This window comes from Myotis myotis, unplaced genomic scaffold (genome assembly GCF_014108235.1).
Source record: "Myotis myotis isolate mMyoMyo1 unplaced genomic scaffold, mMyoMyo1.p scaffold_m19_p_15, whole genome shotgun sequence".
In the NCBI taxonomy this organism is placed as follows: Eukaryota; Metazoa; Chordata; class Mammalia; order Chiroptera; family Vespertilionidae; genus Myotis; species Myotis myotis.
Genome location: NW_023416319.1, coordinates 15,609,813 through 15,628,189, shown reverse-complemented (window position 1 = coordinate 15,628,189; position 18,377 = coordinate 15,609,813). Strand labels below are relative to the sequence as shown.

At 54.4% G+C, this 18,377-nt stretch overlaps 3 protein-coding genes across 3 annotated transcripts; all 3 read right to left on the bottom strand.

Annotated features, from left to right (window-relative positions):
- Nucleotides 1-927: 927 nt before the first annotated feature.
- CALHM1 (calcium homeostasis modulator 1) lies at nucleotides 928-5,166 on the bottom strand. Its single transcript, XM_036337322.1, has 2 exons — nucleotides 4,615-5,166; nucleotides 928-1,410 (listed from the first exon to the last, which is right to left on the bottom strand). The coding sequence occupies exons 1-2, from the start codon at nucleotides 5,164-5,166 to the stop codon at nucleotides 928-930; spliced, it is 1,035 nt and encodes a 344-aa protein (XP_036193215.1).
- A 5,208-nt stretch (nucleotides 5,167-10,374) lies between these two features.
- LOC118670305 (putative MORF4 family-associated protein 1-like protein UPP) lies at nucleotides 10,375-10,731 on the bottom strand. The gene has a single exon (XM_036337373.1). The coding sequence runs from the start codon at nucleotides 10,729-10,731 to the stop codon at nucleotides 10,375-10,377; it is 357 nt and encodes a 118-aa protein (XP_036193266.1).
- Nucleotides 10,732-11,593: 862 nt separating this feature from the next.
- On the bottom strand, nucleotides 11,594-17,741 carry CALHM3 (calcium homeostasis modulator 3). Its single transcript, XM_036337324.1, has 3 exons — nucleotides 17,455-17,741; nucleotides 14,942-15,197; nucleotides 11,594-12,070 (listed from the first exon to the last, which is right to left on the bottom strand). Exons 1-3 carry the CDS (start codon nucleotides 17,739-17,741, stop codon nucleotides 11,594-11,596), a joined length of 1,020 nt encoding a protein of 339 aa, XP_036193217.1.
- Nucleotides 17,742-18,377: the final 636 nt, after the last annotated feature.

Genomic DNA, 18,377 nt, shown 5'->3' with positions numbered 1-18,377 from the left:
AGGATTGATACGTTGAACCCCCAAAAGTGATGATATTAGGGGGCGGGGCCTTTGTGGAGCCCTCATGAATGGAATTAGTGCACTTATAAAAGAGGCTCTTCTGCTGTGTGAGGACAGTGAGAAGGCACTGGCTATGAGTCAGGAAGAGAGCCTTCACCAGAACGGGACCATGCCAGCACCACGGTCTTGGCTTCCAGCCTCCAGAAGTGAGAAATAATTGTCCTTTGTGTATAACCTACCCAGTCTGGGATATTTTGTTACAGCAGCCCAAACGGACTAAGACAGGAGGCCTTTGGTGTTAAATAAACATGCAGTCCACCATGACAATTGTCGCGTGACCTCCATGGTGACCACATACCCTGGCTTCTCCCTAACGGACCTAGATTCTGGCATCTTTTGTGTCACACCAGGTGTGACCCACCTTTGGCCTGGTCAGCCTCACTCAGGAGACTGGCCAAACATCAGAGGACTGCTGTTTCATGAGACGGCTGGATACCCGCTCACTCCCTGAGCCGTGAGCATACAGGAACGGAGCTCTCAAAAAATCACAGACAAGCGTGGATGCTGGGGCAAGGGTGTCCGTAGAACCTGAGTGCAGATCATGAACCAGAAATAAAGTGGCCTGGGAGGGGATGGGGAAGTGGGAGCTTGTCCCCTCCAAACCAATTTTGAACCTTTGACTAACACTGCTAGTGGCTCCACTGTCCACTTTTCTGGGGCCTTCTAGGGCGTGTGACAGCTGGAGGAGTGAGGTCCCCTTCCAACTCCAAATTTCCAGCCTCAAATGGGCAGGTGAATGCCTGGGCACGTAGGTCTGCTCCAGGGGCCTACCGCTCAGCACCTGTAGCCTTCATTTTTCCATCTGGTTTGAGGTCAGATGGGCCGTGAGCTCAGACCCCCATTCCTGCCTCTTCATCTGGCCACAGCTCACACTTTGCTGAAGTAGGTGGCCACCTCCTTGCGTGGAAGCCGGGGCCCGCCCCCTGGCCAGCCATTGCCCATCAGGGGCTCCTCCTGGCCCAGCTTCAGGGGCGGCTTGCATTTGTGCCAGCTCGTGAGCAGCCTGTTCATGGCACCTTGATCGGTGATGCCTCGAAGCTTCTCCCTCTCTTCCTTGGCACCGTCCGTGGTAACTGGGTCAGCTGAGCTAGCAGGGGCCATGGCCAGGGCCCCATGGGTGTGACCCAGCTCCAGGTCATGGTTCATGGCCTCAAAGAACTGCTGGATACAGACCTTGGCGAAGGCCTTGGCATGCTCCGTGCATGTCTCATCGAAGAGCTTGCGCTCAATGTCAATATAGTGGGACCAGTACTTGCTTTTGAGGAAGGCGGCCTGTGTAAAGCAGGGTCGCACAGAGCGCACGACAAATGCCAGCAGTGTGGTCAGCAGCACGAAGGACCAGCCCAGTGCCTGCATGGGAGAGAAGAAAGGGTCAACAGGCATTGCCCTCTGGCCTCCCAAGTCTGTCCGCACCCCCCATACCACTCTCTATGTCAGGCCCTTTAGTGAAAAGAGCACCAATTGGACAAGCGACTTCACCTCTTGCCCTCCATTTACATGTCTGTAAAATAGGCATACATATACCCTTTTCATGAAAATCAGATCATGTGAAGAATATGCCCCATGTGTAGGCCTGGCACTCAACAGGCAGGCGTTAACTAGGCAGACCCTGGAGTTAGGCTGCCTTGGGTTTGGATCCTGTCTCCACTACTTACTAGTTGACCAGGATAAGCTGACTTCTCCGTGCCTCGGTTTCCTCACCTATAAAATGGGTTGGTGATAGTTCCGATCTCATAGGATTGTTGTGTCTGGTACATAGTTGCTCAGTAACTGTTAGCCACTATACTTAGGCCAATAGGCCCTTGCGACCAGGCCTCTTCCTTCAGGAAGCCTTCCTTGACCCCCCCAGGCCAAAGTGACCCTTCCTCCTCTGAGTTCTGTTTCCCTCCATTGACTCCTGGTATTCTCTGCCATTCAGTCACCAGCACTGAATGCCTGTTCTCTGTGGGCTCTGAGCTGGGCCCTGGGGTCACAGATCAATCAATCACTCAAACTCTGTGCTGAAGAGCTGTCACACAGCCCTAGGTGACCGGAGAAGTGGAAGCTGGCTCTGTTCCACCAACAGCTCCTGTGGGGTCGGGTCAGGAAGCTCTCCAACCTGTGCTTCAGAGTCAGCCCCCAGCTGCACAGAGAAGCATTTGGCCAGATCAGAAGCAGGAGAGCAAATCCAATGTCTATAATGGGTCTGGCAGGGCAGATATCCACTGGGGAGCTGCAGAGCATGTGCTTGATCTGAGCGGGCAGGGGGAACCCCTGTGCTGCTCCCTGAGGAAATGTGTGCCCTGTGGGGCCAGATCTCCTGAAGTTTCAAATAAAGCTGGAAAGCTGCTTTTTATGTGAAAATTTCTACTTTTTTAGATGATGCCAATTCTAAAAATGAATTTTAATTCAACCTCTGAAGGCCAAATGGAATATGTGTATAGGTTAGGCAGCCTGTCCTCTGGGAGCTCTTTTAGCTTGTGATGTGATCAGGTGGAGGGACAACTGCCCCAGGCCATGAGGCCGGGGGATGGTGGGACAAGTGCCCACAGGAGAAGAGGCACAGGTTTGGGAGGGAAGTGGAGTTTGTTTATTTATTCACTAGGAGCCCGGTGGTGCCCGACATTCATGAACTCGGGGGAAGGGGGTCCCTCAGCCTGGCCTGCGTCCTCTCGTAGTCTGGGACCCCTTGGGGGATGTCTGCCTGCTGGCTTAGGCCTGCTCCCTTAGCGCTGCTCGCCAGCTGTGAGCTCAGCTTCTGGCTGGGGAGCGCTCCCCCTGTGGGAGAGCACTGACCATCAGGGAGCAGCTCCCCGGTGTTTAAGCATCTGCCCCCTGGTGGTCAGTGTGTGTCATAGCGACTGGTTGTTCCACCGTTCTGTCAATTTGCATATTAGGGTTTTATTATATAGGATTTTTAAAAATATATTTTTATTGGTATCAGAGAGGAAGGGAGAGGAAGAGAGATAGAAACATCAATGCAAACAACAAGTGTTGGAGAGGATGTGGAGAAAAAGGAACCCTTCTGCACTGCTGGTGGGAATGCAGACTGGTGCAGCCACTGTGGAGAACAGTATGGAGCTACCTCAGAAGACTAAAAATGGAACTCCCATTTGACCCAGTGATCCCACTACTAGGAATATATCCCAAGAAACCAGAAACGCCAATCAGAAAGGATATATGCACCCCTATGTTCATAGCAGCACAATTCACCATAGCTAAGATTTGGAAACAGCCTAAGTGCCCATCAGCAGATGAGTGGATTAGAAAACTGTGGTACATATACACAATGGAATACTATGCTGCGGTAAAAAAAAAGGAACTCTTGCCTTTTGCAACAGCATGGATGGAACTGGAGAGCATTATGCTAAGTGAAATAAGCCAGTCAGAGAAAGATAAATACCACATGATCTCACTCATTTGTGGATTATAGAGAACAGCATAGACTGATGAAAAGGGACAGACTCAAAGACTGAGAAACAGCAATCAGGCTATCAATCCCCAGAAGGAAAGTAGGGGAGGGCGGGGGTAAGGGGAAGAGATCAACCGAAGGACTTGTATACATGTATATAAGCCATACCAATGGACATGGACAACAGGGGGATGGGAGCATGAGTGTGTGTGGGGGGGAGGTTGGGGGTTAATGGGGGGGATGAGGACACATTTGTAATACCTTAACTAATAATAAAAAAAAAAAAAAAAAACATCAATGATGAGAGAGAATCATTGGTTATGGAAGCAGAGTTTGGATCTGACACTCAGAGTGTGAGATTCACTTGGGGCTGGTGGTGATGCAGGCCTCCAGGAGAGAGTTCTGGGCAGGGTGTCTGGACTTGCCTGAGCAGAGTCTACAAGTTTCTCTCTTCCTTGCAGGGCAGGCCCAGCCCCAGCCCCTTCCCTGACATCCCCTGGTCCACGGGCTACAAGGGCACACTGCCCAGGCTGTCCTCCCCACACTGCGATGCCTGCAGGGAGGCCTGACGGGCTCTGATGGGTGAGTGCCCAGAGGGGCAGAGGACTCGAGCTCTGGATTTTCTCAGTGGGCCCTCCAACCCTGCCTTCAGGACACATCCCCACAGTGCATCTCCCTCCCCAAGGGGCAGCGGACCCTCAGCTCCCAGTCCCCAAGCAGGGAGACACCAGCTGGGGGCATTTGCCAGGGAAATGTACCCAAATGGCTTAGCCTCTCACCAGCCTCACCACGGCCCAGCCTGGGAGAGGAAAAGGATGCAAATTCCCCCAGGTTCCAAGCTGGAGCTCAGGTTGAGGCTATGGCGCTGGCTGGGCCATTGGGTCTGCTTTGGGGACCTCAGAGCGGGAACAGGCCTCTGGACTGAAGTGGTCACAGCACTTTCCCCAGGTGGCCCCATCTGAAGAGACACGTGGCCTTCAGAAGCCCCTGCCTCTGTTGGGAAAATACGCCCCTGCCCCACAGAGCTCCATCTGAGGGGGCCCAGTCTGTTGGAAAACATGACTGTTTCTGAGAGAGCCCCGTTTTGAGAGGTGGGGGGATTGGGCCCTTGCAGAGACCCAGGTCTGTGCAGGGAGACCCAGCCCGGGCCACTGTCCCCTCACCTGGGAGATGCAGCGCAGGTAGCGCACGGCCACCTCACGGGCCAGCAGCCAGTCGCCGTCGTAGATCTCCGGGCAGGGCACCCGGGCCAGCAGGCGGGCGAGCTCTGGCGGGGTAAGGCTGGGTGCCCGACTGCTGTTGCCCAGCACAGTCACGGGCACAGCGGTGCAGAAGGCACAGAGGAAGCACTTGCCATCCAGCAGCGTGACGGCCACCCAGACGACAGGCGCGATGAGGGCGCGCTGGGCCATGGAGCAGAACATGTAGCGGAGCACGGCGGGGTCCTTGGCCCGGCGGCCTGGCGGCCGCTTCCACTCCTCAGCCAGCATGGACACGTTGTTGTTCAGGACCAGGCCCAGCAGGAACAGCACCAGGGGCGGCGCCAGCAGGATGCCGGCGCTGTAGGCTGCGTTGTAGCCGGGCAGGCAGGGGCAGTTAAAATCGAAGGCTGAGTATATTTGGGCGCTGGCCAGGGCCATGATGCCGCAGATGCCGTTCATGAAGGACTCCTGGTTGGACTGCAGGAACTGGAAGACCATCCGGAATTTGTCCATCGCGCCCCCCACGGAGCCTGGTGGCTTCCTCCCACCTCACCACTGCCTCAAGGATGGTTCTTGCAGCCCACAGTGCCCACTGGGTGCCCACCTCATGGCTGAGACGGGCAGAGCTCAGGGCAGTGGCTGAGGTCACTGTCTCTCTGAGAAACCTTCTAGTTAGGTGCTGGCCGGGAGGCGCGAGGCGGCCAGTGCTGTGGGTGTAGCCAGGATTCTGCCCCTCCCCTCCGGGCTCTCTCTCCACAGCCACCTCCGGCACAGGGAAACCACCAGGGCCACACCTGATGGGGACCAGTTCTCTATGGGTGTGGGAGGAGGGCCAGGAGTGCAGACAGGTTGGGAAGACACTGTCTCCTGCAGGGTTGGAGTTTGGGACAATCCAGGGCTGCTGCAGAGGTATGAGCTTCTGAACCATGTCCCCTGGGCTCCAAGGAAGCATGTCACCCTCCTTCGGCCCTTCCATTGGGTCTTTCCTCTATGCTATGCCAGGGTCCCCCATCCGTTCAGACAATGATGGCATCATGATGCAGGGCAATTGTAGTGGTGGCTGTAAGGGGGGTGATCATGGTGGTGCTGGGGAAGGCAGTGTTGGTGTTGGGGATGGTGCTGATGGAGGTGAAGGTGGTGATGGCGGTGACGATGGTGGTGGTGTGATAGCAGTAATGATAATGATGGCAGTAGTGATTTTGGTCACAGCGGGAGGAAAGCTCTAGTAATGGAGACAGTGCTAACGCGCAGCATGGCGTAGAGTAAAAAGCCCTGAATTTGGAGCCAGAGGATTTAAATCTGAGGTTGCTGGGTCTCCTCCCTACTGGGCAGGGAGCGATAGCCTGTGAGCGCAATGCAGGTGCTTTTATGTCTGGTTTTCTTATGTCTCTGTGGGTGTCCGTGTTTGTAGATTATGGATGAAAAATCCTTTCCTGGCCCCGCCTCCTACTTCTACTCCCCCAGATTAAAAGATAAAGGGGTGGGGGGTAGGTTTTCATGCCTGAGCTCGGGCCCTCAAGCGTCTGTGGGAACCAAGCCAAGGCCCCTCCTATCAAAGTGGGGAGGAGTTTAAAGGGCTCCCTTTGATGCCCACCAGTTCTCCCAGAAGAGCAGGTCAGACCCAGCTCCAACCAGATGGCTCCTGTCTGGGGTGAGAGGGTGGGGCCGGGACTGACACAGAGCAAGAGGCTGGACAGGGTAGCTCTGTGCATCCCTGTGGGTGCTCTCGGTGCCTTTGGGCCTCGGGATCTGTGCATCTGCATGTGTGCATGTAACCACATTAGTGGTCTGTGCGTGTCTGTGTGACCAACAAGAACTTGCATTGACTGAGCTTTCCCTGTGTCAGCCCGTTACAGGTATCGCCTCGTGAAATGCTCATAGAACCCTACGGAACAGGTGCTATTGTCCCCATTTTACCAAGGTGGGGACTGAGGCTCAGGGAGATTAAGTTACTAGCTAAAGTGTACCCAGCGTGTAGGTGGAGGAGTGGGATTTGAGCCCAGGCTAGGTGGGCGTGGCGGTGGGAGAGGGGGCGGAAAAGTGTTTTCTGGCCTTTCTCTTCCAGCTGCATCAGTTCTCCTGGCCCACTGGTCCAGGTGGAAAAGGTCGTGTCACAAACATGATGCGGGTGCAGAAGGATAGTGCTCTTTTCAGCCCTCTGGCTGGGCCTGCGGCAAATGGGGCCTCTAGGATGGTGGCCTCTGGAGGACCCTTGCCGGGGGTTCCCCAGGGGGGGACCCCCAGAGGGAGAGCAGGATGAGGGTGGGACGTGCACTGGGCCCTTTGCCTCCTGTCCTGGCCCCCACCTTAGTGCTGGAGGAGTTAAGTATCATGAAAAGCAGCATGCAAAGGGGCCGCTGGGGAGCGGGTGCTGGGCCTTTAGGAAAATGTCCCATTTGCGTAGGAGAGCACGAGTGTGTGGTGCTCAAGTGGGGGCTGCTCTCTACCATCGGCTGGAGGAGCACCCATAACTCTGCAGGTCTTGGCCCTTCCTCTCCTCACTCAAGCCTCTCTCATGCTTTCCATTCCTGCAGCTCAGGCATCCCAGCCATGTGGGTGAACCACAAGTTTCAGCCCTCCTCCTGAGCTTGCCTGCAAGCACTTTCTCATCACTGACTTCCTGCAGAATGAAGTCAAGGTCCAAACTTCCATGTCTCCCACCATCCTTGCCTCCTCACGCAGAACTGAGCTGCCCAGGCTGCATGGGCAACATGGGGGATTTAGACAAGCCACGCCTCATGGCTAGTACATGTCTGCCTTGCCCGCTGGCCACTGTGTCTCCTACAAGAGAGGCTCTATGTACAGGGCAGGCACAGGAGGGCCATCACCCAGAGCGCGGCGAGGCTTGGGGAATGAACTTAGGCACCCCGATGGCTGCTCCCCTGGGAGGGAGGGTCTTCAGGTGCAGGTGGAAGCCTCCCACCTGTGTCCCTCTCTCCCAGGTGAGGTGGCACACGCTGCCCCAGGCATCTCTTTCTCACAGGATGTGAACAAATGATGGTGTGGACGGACATTGGCTAAGATTTGGGGTTTGAAACCATATCGTGTTTGGGGGCTAAAAAGGGTGGGGATGCATTGAGGACCATCCATGGCAGAGGATCCCAAGAATGCGTCCCTGGTCCTCTTGGTGCACTTCATGTGGAGTGGGCTCCTCAGTTCTCCAGCCAAGGTCCTCACTTTAGCCAGGCTGGATTGCACACCCTTTCACTAGCCGTTTTTTTCTTTTTTTAAATATATTTTATTGATTTTTTTTTTACAGAGAGGAAGGGAGAGGGATAGAGAGTTAGAAACATCGATGAGAGAGAAACATCGATCAGCTGCCTCCTGCACACTCCCTACTGGGGATGTGCCCACAACCAAGGTACATGCCCTTGACCGGAATCGAACCTGGGACCCTTGAGTCCGCAGGCTGATGCTCTATCCACTGAGCCAAACCGGTTAGGGCAATTAGCTGTTTTTTTCACTAGCTCATGTCCTATCTTCCCTTCCAGACTGGAAGCTCCATTAAGATAGGCCCATGTCTGTCCTGCTCTCGGACACTAGGCATTCCATCATTATTTGCTGAAAGAATAAATGAAACATGTGCGACCTCTTCCCCAACTCTTTGCCTTTGTTCTTGCTGTTTCTTCCCTTGAGGTGCTCTGCCCCACCCCCACGTCTCTCTCTCCTTGTCCAAACCCTCCCCATCCTTCAAGACCCATTCAAATGCAGCCAGTCGCCCGGCTTGGAGCGTTATTCTACATGCTCAATCCCCATGGCACCTGACTTGCCTCTAGTCTATCATATCACTTACACCTTTTGCTGCTGATTATAATGATTCCTGTATCCATCACTGACTGTCTCTCCATTAGACAGCGGGCTTTATCGTCTGTGTGTTCTCTCTTCCTTATTCCCTGGTACAGGGTTGTCTATGCAGTCGGTGCTCTGTAAGTGCTCAGTATTAGAAGGCAAGAGTATTGATGACAGTCAGTGGCTTTTTACTGGTCCAGATGCTGCGTCCTTGCAGCCCAAAGTGAGGTCCCTGAGCCTCCTTTCCCCAGGCTGGGATCTCACCAGCCATGACTGGGCCATTTCCAAGCTTTCCCCACCCCCTCCTGACCCAATCCCTGCTAACACTTTGCCTAAATCTTGCCCCACCTCAGTGCCATTTCTGATATTTGCATGGCCTAACCACAGCAGGGTAGGTGGGGGGAGGCTGAACTGCAGGGATTGCCTGGTCCTACAAGGTCCCTTGGCAAGAGGTCAGGAGAGCAGGTATAACTATCTTGATATGGAGGGGGCTGGGCTCTCGGGAGACATCCTGGGACCCCTGGACTACTCCTAGGCCTGATGACTAGAAAAGCACGGGTCTGCACCATTTGTGCTAATGAAGGCAACAGTGGGATGTGAGTGTGTGTGTGTGTGTGTGCTATGAGTGAGTCATTAGGGAGGAGCTCACAGGCTAGATCTTCCCCAATCCTTCCTGTTTGGGCCACCAGACATTGAGTGGCAGTATTTTTTCCCCCCCCCCCCCAGCAAGATCGAACTCTGGTGTTTCAAGGGTTTTCATCCCGTAGCCAGACCCCACACCCACAGTTGGCCCAGAGTTTCTTAAACACTGGAACTTACAAAATCTTCTTGTTCAACGTGGAGATGTCTAGGTCTGCCCCCACCCTGGTTTGCCGATCTGGTCCTCACACCACACACCAGGGGAAATCCTCACCAGGGTGCCAGCTTCTTGCTGAGGGCCGTGGTAAGATAGCCCTGAAGATACCTGAGGAAGGAGGCAGCCTTACACAGAGATGCTGAGCTCAGGTGTCAGGCCGCAGGTCAGGGGAGGGTGGGAGGGGAGGGGGGAAGATGGTGAGTGGAAAGGTGAGGGAGGAAGCACCTGCTAACTGAAGGTGGGCAGAAAAGCTGGGCCGAGAAAGGAGCTGCATCTCAAAATGGGGTGCACCTTGAAGGGGGCTCAGCCTTGGTCTGCTAGAAACAGAATTGGTGGGGCTTTATCATCTGTGTATTCTCTCTTCCTTATTCCCTGGTACAGGGCTGTCTATGCTTTGAATAAAGCACTTTTGATGTTTTTCTTGAAATTATTGTGTTTGGCCGAAGCCGGTTTGGCTCGGTGGATAGAGCGTCGGCCTGCGGACTGAAAGGTCCCGTGTTCGATTCCAGTCAAGGGCATGTACCTGGGTTGCGGGCATATCCCCAGTGGGAGATGTGCAGGAGGCAGCTGATCGATGTTTCTCTCATCGATGTTTCTGGCTCTCTATCTCTCTCCCTTCCTCTCTGTAAAAAATCAATAAAATATATTTTAAAAAAAAAAGAAATTATTGTGTTTGATTACAAAATCCGCATTAACCGGTTATGATTATCCCGCACTATTAACCGGTTAATGATTAATCCTCATTATTAACCGGTATCCGCATTATTAACCCGTATCCCAGGGCTCCCCCCTGCCTCTGGCTCGGTTCCGGTTCGGGCTGGCGGTGGGCGGCGCGGTGCCTCCCGCGCTCTCCCCCGAGGCCATAGAGTCAGAGCTGCAGGCCGGGAAGCTCAGAGGCTCAGCCTGCCCGGTGGCGGAGTCCCTCATCTTATCCGCCGATCAGTTACAAGTTTCCATCTGACTTCCGTTTCCCACTTCTCTGACGTCTCCTTTTTTTTCTTGCCTTGTGACCTGGGTTTTCAGCCTCGTGACGGGGCTGGTCCACATTCTGCAAATATTTCCTGCCCCCGCGCCCTTCAGCGACACTCGTGGCTGCCGATCTGCTGGTGGGTCTCCACGGTGCGCTTCCCCACCAGCGCGGCCTCCACCGCCTTCTTCTCCACCTTCTCGCACAGCTTCCCCACCCGCTCCCCTGCCTCGGCGCCGGGGCTGCGCGCCAGGTCCAGGGCGCTCTCCGCCGAGGCCGCCTCCTCGCTGTGGACCGCGTGCAGCAGGCGCTCCACCTCCTGCAGCCTCCGGGGCCGCAGGTGCGCGCGCACGTGCTCGCGCTCGAGGGCGATGACGTCACGGCGGGCGGCGGCGAGCGCAGGGCTCGGGACCCTCTCCCACTCCAGCTCGGGCTCTGGCGCCTCGACCGCGACCACGGGCTGCATCGCGCCGCCGCCCTTCGCGGCCCCCGAGAGCCCGGAGTGCAGGCAGCCAGCGCCGGCGCGGGGCTGAGCCCTGCCTAACCGCCACTGTGATGAGCAACAGGTTCTTTCAACTTTTGCAGCAGAGACGGCGTCCTGCGGGAAGTTTTAACTCATTATCTTGAAAAAAAGTGCTAGCGATGGACATTACTTTGAATAAAGCACTTTTGATGTTTCTCTTGAAATTATCGTGTTTTCTTTGATCATAAAATCCACATTATTAACCGGTTAATGATTAATCCGCATTATTAACCAGTTATTAGTGCAGATTAAGCGTTAACCAGTTAATAGTGCGGATACCGGTTAATAATGCGGATTAGCCCTAACCGGTTTGGCTCAGTGGATAGAGCGTTGGCCTGTGGACTCAAAGGTCCCAGGTTCGATTCAGGTCAAGGGCATGTACCTTGGTTGCCGGCACATCCCCAGTAGGGGGGTGTCCAGGAGGCAGCTGATCCGTACCGGTTAACATGTTACGCGCTTGACTGACACTGTACTTCCCGCCCGGAAGACAAAGCAGGCTGGGCGCTTAACGTGTTAATAATGCGGGATAACCATAACCGGCTAATAATGCGGCTTTTGTAATCAAAGAAATCACGATAATTTAAAGAAAAACATCAAAAGTGCTTTATTCAAAGTAATGTCCATCGCTAGCACTTTTCTTCAAAATAGTAATGAATTAAAACTTCCCGCAAATGCTCTTTTTTGGCACGAAATTCAACATTTCGTGGAAGGGGGCCAACAAGGGTTAGGCTGCCCTGCCTCGGGTTCCCACAGCCTGGTCAGCGCCGCCGCTACCCGTGGGGACCGTGCGCGCCGGGAGGGCAGGCTACACGTTGGTGTGCTGGGACAGCCTGGTCCCGGGCTCCGCCGGGGCAGCGCGGTGGCTGAGGCCACGCCCCCCGAGGCCGGGGGGTGCCGCCAGGTCCAGAGGCGGTTTCCGTGAGTACCAGGTGCTCAGGAGATGGTTCACCTGCTCCCGGCTGGAGACTGCGCGCAGGTGGGCCTTCCCACTTTCGCCGTCCATGCCCTCCGGGGGCTCTGACGTCTCGGGGGGCTCGGGGTCCCGCCCCAGCCCCCGCGCCCGCATCTCGCTCTGCATGCTGGCGAAGAAGTGCAGCACGCAGCGGTGTGCGAAGTCCCGCGCATGCTCACAGCACGTCTCGTCGAAGAGCTTCTGCTCCAGGTCCATGTAGTTGCTCCAGTACCTGCGCTGCAGGAAGACCGTCTGGTCGAAGCAGGGCCTCAGGCAGCGGGCCAGGAAGGCCGCCACGATCAGTAGCAGGGTGATGCTCCAGCCAATGGCCTGGGGACGGGGGAGACAATGAGGTTAGGTGTGGGCGGGGCACAGCGCTGAATGGGGTGGCAGGCACAGGTGTTCCAGTCTCTTCCTTTATCTCTTCCATCCTTCCTCAGATATATTTAGCTTCCTATTTAGTCATCCATCCAACCAACAACCTCCATTCATCCTCCCTTCAATACCATCTCATCCTTGCATCCATTCATTTCCCCAGCTATCTCTCCCCCTATCCATCCAGTCATCCATCCTCCCATATGACTACATATCTATTATATTTCCTATCCAGACATCCTCTCAACCATCTTTCCACCTGTCCATCATCCATCTTCCTATCCAGTCACCTATTCTCCCATCCATTCACGTTCTGATACTCTCATCCTTCCTTCAATTTGCCTATCCTAACCATTCCTGTACCCACCATTCATCCTCCCAACTTTTCTTCTGGAAATCAGAATAGATCACTCTAAAGTAGGCCTCTTGGACATAAAATTATTTTGAGCTGAAGAAAATTAAGAAGCAGTAAACATAGGAGAAGCTCTTTCTACCTTCTCCCTTTCTGCCTAAAGGCAAGAAATAAATTCTCCTTTTACTGGAGACAGCCTCTTATCAGCCCAGAGGCAGCACCAGAGGAACGTGCGAACAAACCTTACTCTATTAAGGAGTAAGAAACTTCCATGCTTCCTCTCATGTATTTACCTTCCCACAGTTTCTGCCCTTGGGAGCCTAAAACCGCTTTCCTTTGTCCTGTCATTTCTCTACAAAGATACTGCTCTTTGCTGAAGATGCTATATAAGCCAGAATTCTAAGCCACCACTCTGAGTTACTCTTTGGTTTAGGTTTCTCCTGCGTGGTGTCCACTGCACATGTTAATAAACTGGTTTCCTTTTGTTAATTTTTTTTGTTAGCATCTCAGCTGAAAACCTAAGGTGGGAAGAAGTAAAGTTTTGCCTTCCCTACACTCCATCCATCCATCCATCCATCCATCATCCTTTCATTTTTTATTCGGTGCTCCATCCATCCTCACATATATTTATCCACCCTGTCTATGCATCCACCTATTCTATATCTTGGGGGAAGCACTGGGGACCCAGTCTTTTCTCTCAGAGAGCTCACACTTAAGTGGAGGAAACAACTAAGAGGCGATGACTGGCTATGTGCCACGTTAAGGGATGTACAGGGAGTCATGGGGACTTGGCCAACCTGAACTGGAGGGCTCAGGGATCAGTGAGGTTTAGGCTGAGACCCGAAGGATTAGTAACAGTTGGGCAGGATACAAACAGGGAACAGTGTTCCAGGCCAAGAGTGAGAAACCATTAGAGGCAGTTCTCTAAGGCTGGAGCGTCGCCCTCCTCTCTGCCCCTCCATAGCGACAGTCTCTTCAAGGCCTCGGTTAAAACCAGAGCAACTGTGTGGACCTGGAACCGAAAACTCACTCCTCTCACACAAAGACATATCTGAATTCTTATCATGTGTAGATGTGATTTACAATCCCGCTCTTGGCCTCTCACAGAACCCTCCCCGCTTACCAGTTTAAAATACTTGTGTGAGCATTTTACATTCTAGGAGCATTTAATGTGCCTGATAAACGTACAGCGGCGGAGTAAGGACTCCAACCCTGGTCTCATGGAAAATTCTACACTCTTTCCAAGGAGCTGGTGAAGCCTAGAGTGTGTCAGCCTGCAGGGACCATCAAGTGAAGGAGACCAAACTTCCCTTGATTTCGCAGGAGAAACTGAGGCCCAGAGGGAGAGTGACAGGGCCAAGGCCACAGCCTGAAGCAGTATCAGTGCATCCTGAGCACTGGTCCTCTCTGCCCTGCCCCACGGGCCTGCATCTGCCACCAGCGGTCTCAGCTCCACAGAGGGCTGGGGTCATGTTTTTATTCTCTGTGGCCCCAGGGATACTGGGCATCTATAGGTTCAGGTAAATACTTTTTGGAGGACACAGCTGAGCCTGAGGCTCTGGGAGTGGAGGTGGTAGACTCTAGAGCAGCCGTGGGCAAACTACGGACCACGGATCCAGCCTGTTTGAAATGAATAAAACTATTGAAAAAAAAGACCGTATCCTTTTATGTAATGATGTTTACTTTGAATTTATATTAGTTCACACAAACACTCCATCCACGCTTTTGTTCCGGCCCTCCGGTCCAGTTTAAGAACCCATTGTGGCCCTCGAGTCAAAAAGTTTGCCCACCCCTGCTCTAGAGTCTGGGCTGGGGTTTGTTCCCAGGATACTGGAGTTGATACCCTGTGGGGACCCAGGCACCTAGGGAGAACCTGCATTGTATGGAGGTGGTTAAGAGGGTCAGGAGTTATAATGTGCATTCAGATCCCTGTCCTGCCTCTTCCAAGCGGTGTGACTTTGGCCTAGTGAGCTAAACTCTCAGAGCCTCCACTTCCTCATCTGTGAAATGGGATGATAGTGGCTGCATCCACCTCATGGGGTTGTTCTGAGAATTGAATGAAAGAATGCATATGAAATGCTTAACACAGTGCCTGATGCAAGTGCTCAATAGAAGGTAATTCGTATTATTTCTGAGGGATGGGAAGAATGTGTGTGTGGGGTGGACAGAGCAGTCTATCCCCAGTGCTTTCTGCCATCCAGCCCCCTGAGGACGGGCCTAGCTGACTCCCGGAGGATATGGGTACCTGGTCTCTGTCCTGGGGTGAGTCAGCATTGATGACCAAGTGCCCACTTCCTAGGGCCCAACACTGTTCTGTACATGAGTCAAGCTCCTGATCTCCCTGGGGACCACCTGCTCCTTGCTTGTGTCTCCAGCAGAAGGGAGGGGCTTCAGGCCGTCACCTGTACCTCCTCACCCCTCAGAACCCACGCAGGATAATGGGAGGCTTCTCGGGAGAGGACCGTCCACATTACCTGTGACAGGCACCGCAGGTAGCGAGACACTGCTTTTCGAGCAGGACTGTCCCTGACCAGCTCATCCTCCTTGCAGGGCACCTTGGCCAGGAAGAGCTGAACCTGACTGGCAGTCATGTTGGCAAAGTCCAGAAACTTCTCAGGGTCCACAGAGCTGCTGAAGGCACACACGAAGCACTTCCCATCAAGGAGGGCCAGCAGGATCCAGAGAAGGGGGGCGGCCAGCGCTCTCTGCAACACAGAGGAGCACATGTACCTGGGAACAGAGGAAAGGGGGGGTGGTCACAAAGGGCAGCTGGAATTCAGCTGAAGCAGGAAGGCTACAGGAGATGCAAAGATGGACTTCGAAGGAGGGCTGGAAAATACTAGTTGTAGTTACACCAAAGGAATGGCTGCAGCTTCCACTGCAGGGGTGCCAGTGGCAGAGGGCAAGGAGGAGGGAGGTCTGGGGGCCCTGGGAGTCCCAGGACTGCAACACTGGGAGCTGGGGCTCTTCCTGCTCTAGGCCTGGTAGCAGACTCTGCTGGAGGATAGTTGCTATTCACATGGAGGCCAGAGGGCCTCCGCTCAGCCACCTCAACCACTTGCATGGCTCTCCCTGAGGGCTAGGCTGCAAGCGATAGAAAGTTCACAACCCCCAATTCAACCTTCAACCCAAGAGGGATGGGGCCTGGTGGATAAACGCCCCATTTTCCTAGACCAGTGATGGCGAACCTATGAACTCATTTCTTTGGTTGATTTTTCTTTGTTAAATGGCATTTAACTATATAAAATAAATATCAAAAATATAAGTCTTTGTTTTACTATGGTTGCAAATATCAAAACATTTCTATATGTGACACGGCACATAGAGTTAAGTTAGGGTTTTTCAAAGTGCTGACACGCCGAGCTCAAAAGGTTCGCCATCACTGGCCTAGACCCTCAGTGCGCCATTTCTGCGGTGTGTCCTACACACTCTCTTAGAGGGTCCCCAGTAGGGCTGAACTCCAGTTGCCCATTCATTATCACATTCTTCCCAGAGCCCGCTTTCCAGGGAAGCCTAAACTCAGACAGCCCTGCCCAATGTCCCTCCCAGACGTAGCGCCTCCAACGCCTCTCCTAGCATCCAGGGAGCCCACGCTCTGACTGTCCAGGTGTCTCTCCTGACCCACTCGCTCCTCTCTGGCCTGCATGGGGTGTTGGTCCCAGGATGGGAGCCTAGTGGAGCTGCAACCACTGACTCCCAGAGGAAAAGGTCACGGGCACGCCCAGTGTATGTGACCCTCCCTGTGTGGCTGGATGACAGGGAGCCCAGAGCCCCCGAGGAACACGAAATAGTGGCTGCTTGTGCACAGGATGCAGATGTCTCTAACTTGCACTGTAACAAACATAAAATGATGTATGCTGTGTGTGTGCATGGCCTGCCCAGCAGAGAATTATAAATACGCTGTAGGCAGGGGCAGCTCCAGCATTTTCGTCGGGGGCAGTGTAGTCAGAAGGAGGAACTGAGGGCTCCTCATGACATTGCCTTACATACCCTTGAGGACACCTCAATGGTCCATGCCAAAGCATAGGGCCGAGAGGAGATCATGAGTGGGCGAAAACTCACCAAGCTCCTCCTGGGTCTAGAGCCCATGGGTCTGGAGCATTTAGATGTTTTGTTGAAAACACGCAGGCAGCGGAGTGAGCTGTGCTTCTTCCTACCCGTGGGAGCTCAGCTGAGTTACTAAACTTCTCTGTGCCTCAGGTCCCTCATCCTTAGACACGGAGCCTAACAGGAGCAGACCCAGGGCCGAGGGAGACTCCAGAGGCCGTGCACACACAGGGCTTGGCACCAAGGCGATGTGTAGTGTTGACCAGGGAGCAATTCAAATTGCTAAACTCCATCAACTGGTTTTGACAGAGGGCACCCACCAGGTGGGAGGCTCTAAGGACAGTAGAGCTGCCCTGGGGAGTGTATGGGAGAGGGAGGCAGCCTTTAAGCCACGCATGCCTCTCACTACAGGCAAAGCCCCTATGCATGTCAGGGGATGGCTCTTCACACATGTGGTGAGGTATTATGATCCATGGCAGTGTGATAGATGTGACCTGGGAAATTATGGGGAATTCTGTATCCTTCATGTGTCTCTAGCACTGGTCACAGAAGGGAGACAAATGACAGGAACAGAAATGTCTATTTCCAGAGTGGAAACTGCAAATGGGTCTGGTGAGCTGATGATGCTTTCGTTGGGGAAAGAAGGGGGTACATGTGAGAGTACCTGGAGGGGGGGGCAGGTGAGGGGCCCTGACAACACCCATGGGGGTGATTGGGGTTTGGGGGTCACCTAGCAGTGTTTGTGTGGGTGGGGAGCCTGATAATGCCCATGGGGGAAGGGTAAGGTTTGGGGGTGTCCCTGACAATTTCTGTGCCAATGGGGAGCCTGAGAATGCCCATGGGGGAAAGTCAGAGTTCGGGGTGTCCTGGCAGTGCCTGTGCAGGCGTGGGCGGGGCCTGACAATGCCCACAGGCCTCTGGGTGGTATGGGACTGCACACCTGATGATGCCTGGGTCCTTCCTCCGGTGCCCCGCGGGCCGGCGCCACTCCTCAACCATCACCACGGACTGCCGGTTGGCAAGGAGGCCGCAGAGGAAAAGGACGAGCGGGGGTGTGAACAGAAGGCCCAGGCCGTAGAGGGTGTTGTAGCGCGCCAGGCAGGGGCAGTTGAAGTCGAAGGAGGAGTACAGCTTGACAGTGACCACGGCCAGCACCAGGCAGACGCCGTTCATCACCGACTCGGAGCTGGACTGGAAGTGCTGGAAGAGCATGCGGAACTTATCCATGGCTCCCGCCTGGTGGGTGCGGGCAGTGAGGCCTCGGCCGCCTTCCTGGCCCGTGCTGGGGGTGAGTCCGATCCCCAAGAGGTTCTTCTCTTCCAAGAACCTCCAGCTCTCCACGAAGGCTCGGATGCCCAGTGAATGTCCCCGGTGCCGCTCGCTCCCCTCCTCTCTGGGGAGCGAGTCACTGCTCTGTGACCAGCCGGCCCAAAGCACCTCTAGGCAAATGTGCCCTGCCCTGTCACCCCATCCCTCCCCTGCCCGTCCCCTCCTCTCTTCAGGGTGTGGATACTGATGCCCGACAGCTGGCAGGGTGTCCGGTGAGGTCAGGCAAATTCTGGGTGTGGTCAGGCCAAGGCACAGATGGAGCCCATGATGGTTTCTGGTCTCGGTCAAAAACATGATTTGATTCAGCTGAGCCGGGGGAGCGTTCGTGTTGGCTTTTGTGCCGGGAGGGTGCCTCCTCTTGCCTGAAGGTTTCCTGGAATAGAAAACCCTGGAGAAGAGTTTAAGCCACGTTTCAGCGTTTGCCAATGAAAGGCTTTGGACAGGGAGGGCCTTCCAGGCAGAGGAACGCATGGGCCACGGCACGGAGGCGAGAAGCAGTCCGGTGTGGCCGGGTGTGGGGTTGCTGGAAGGTAG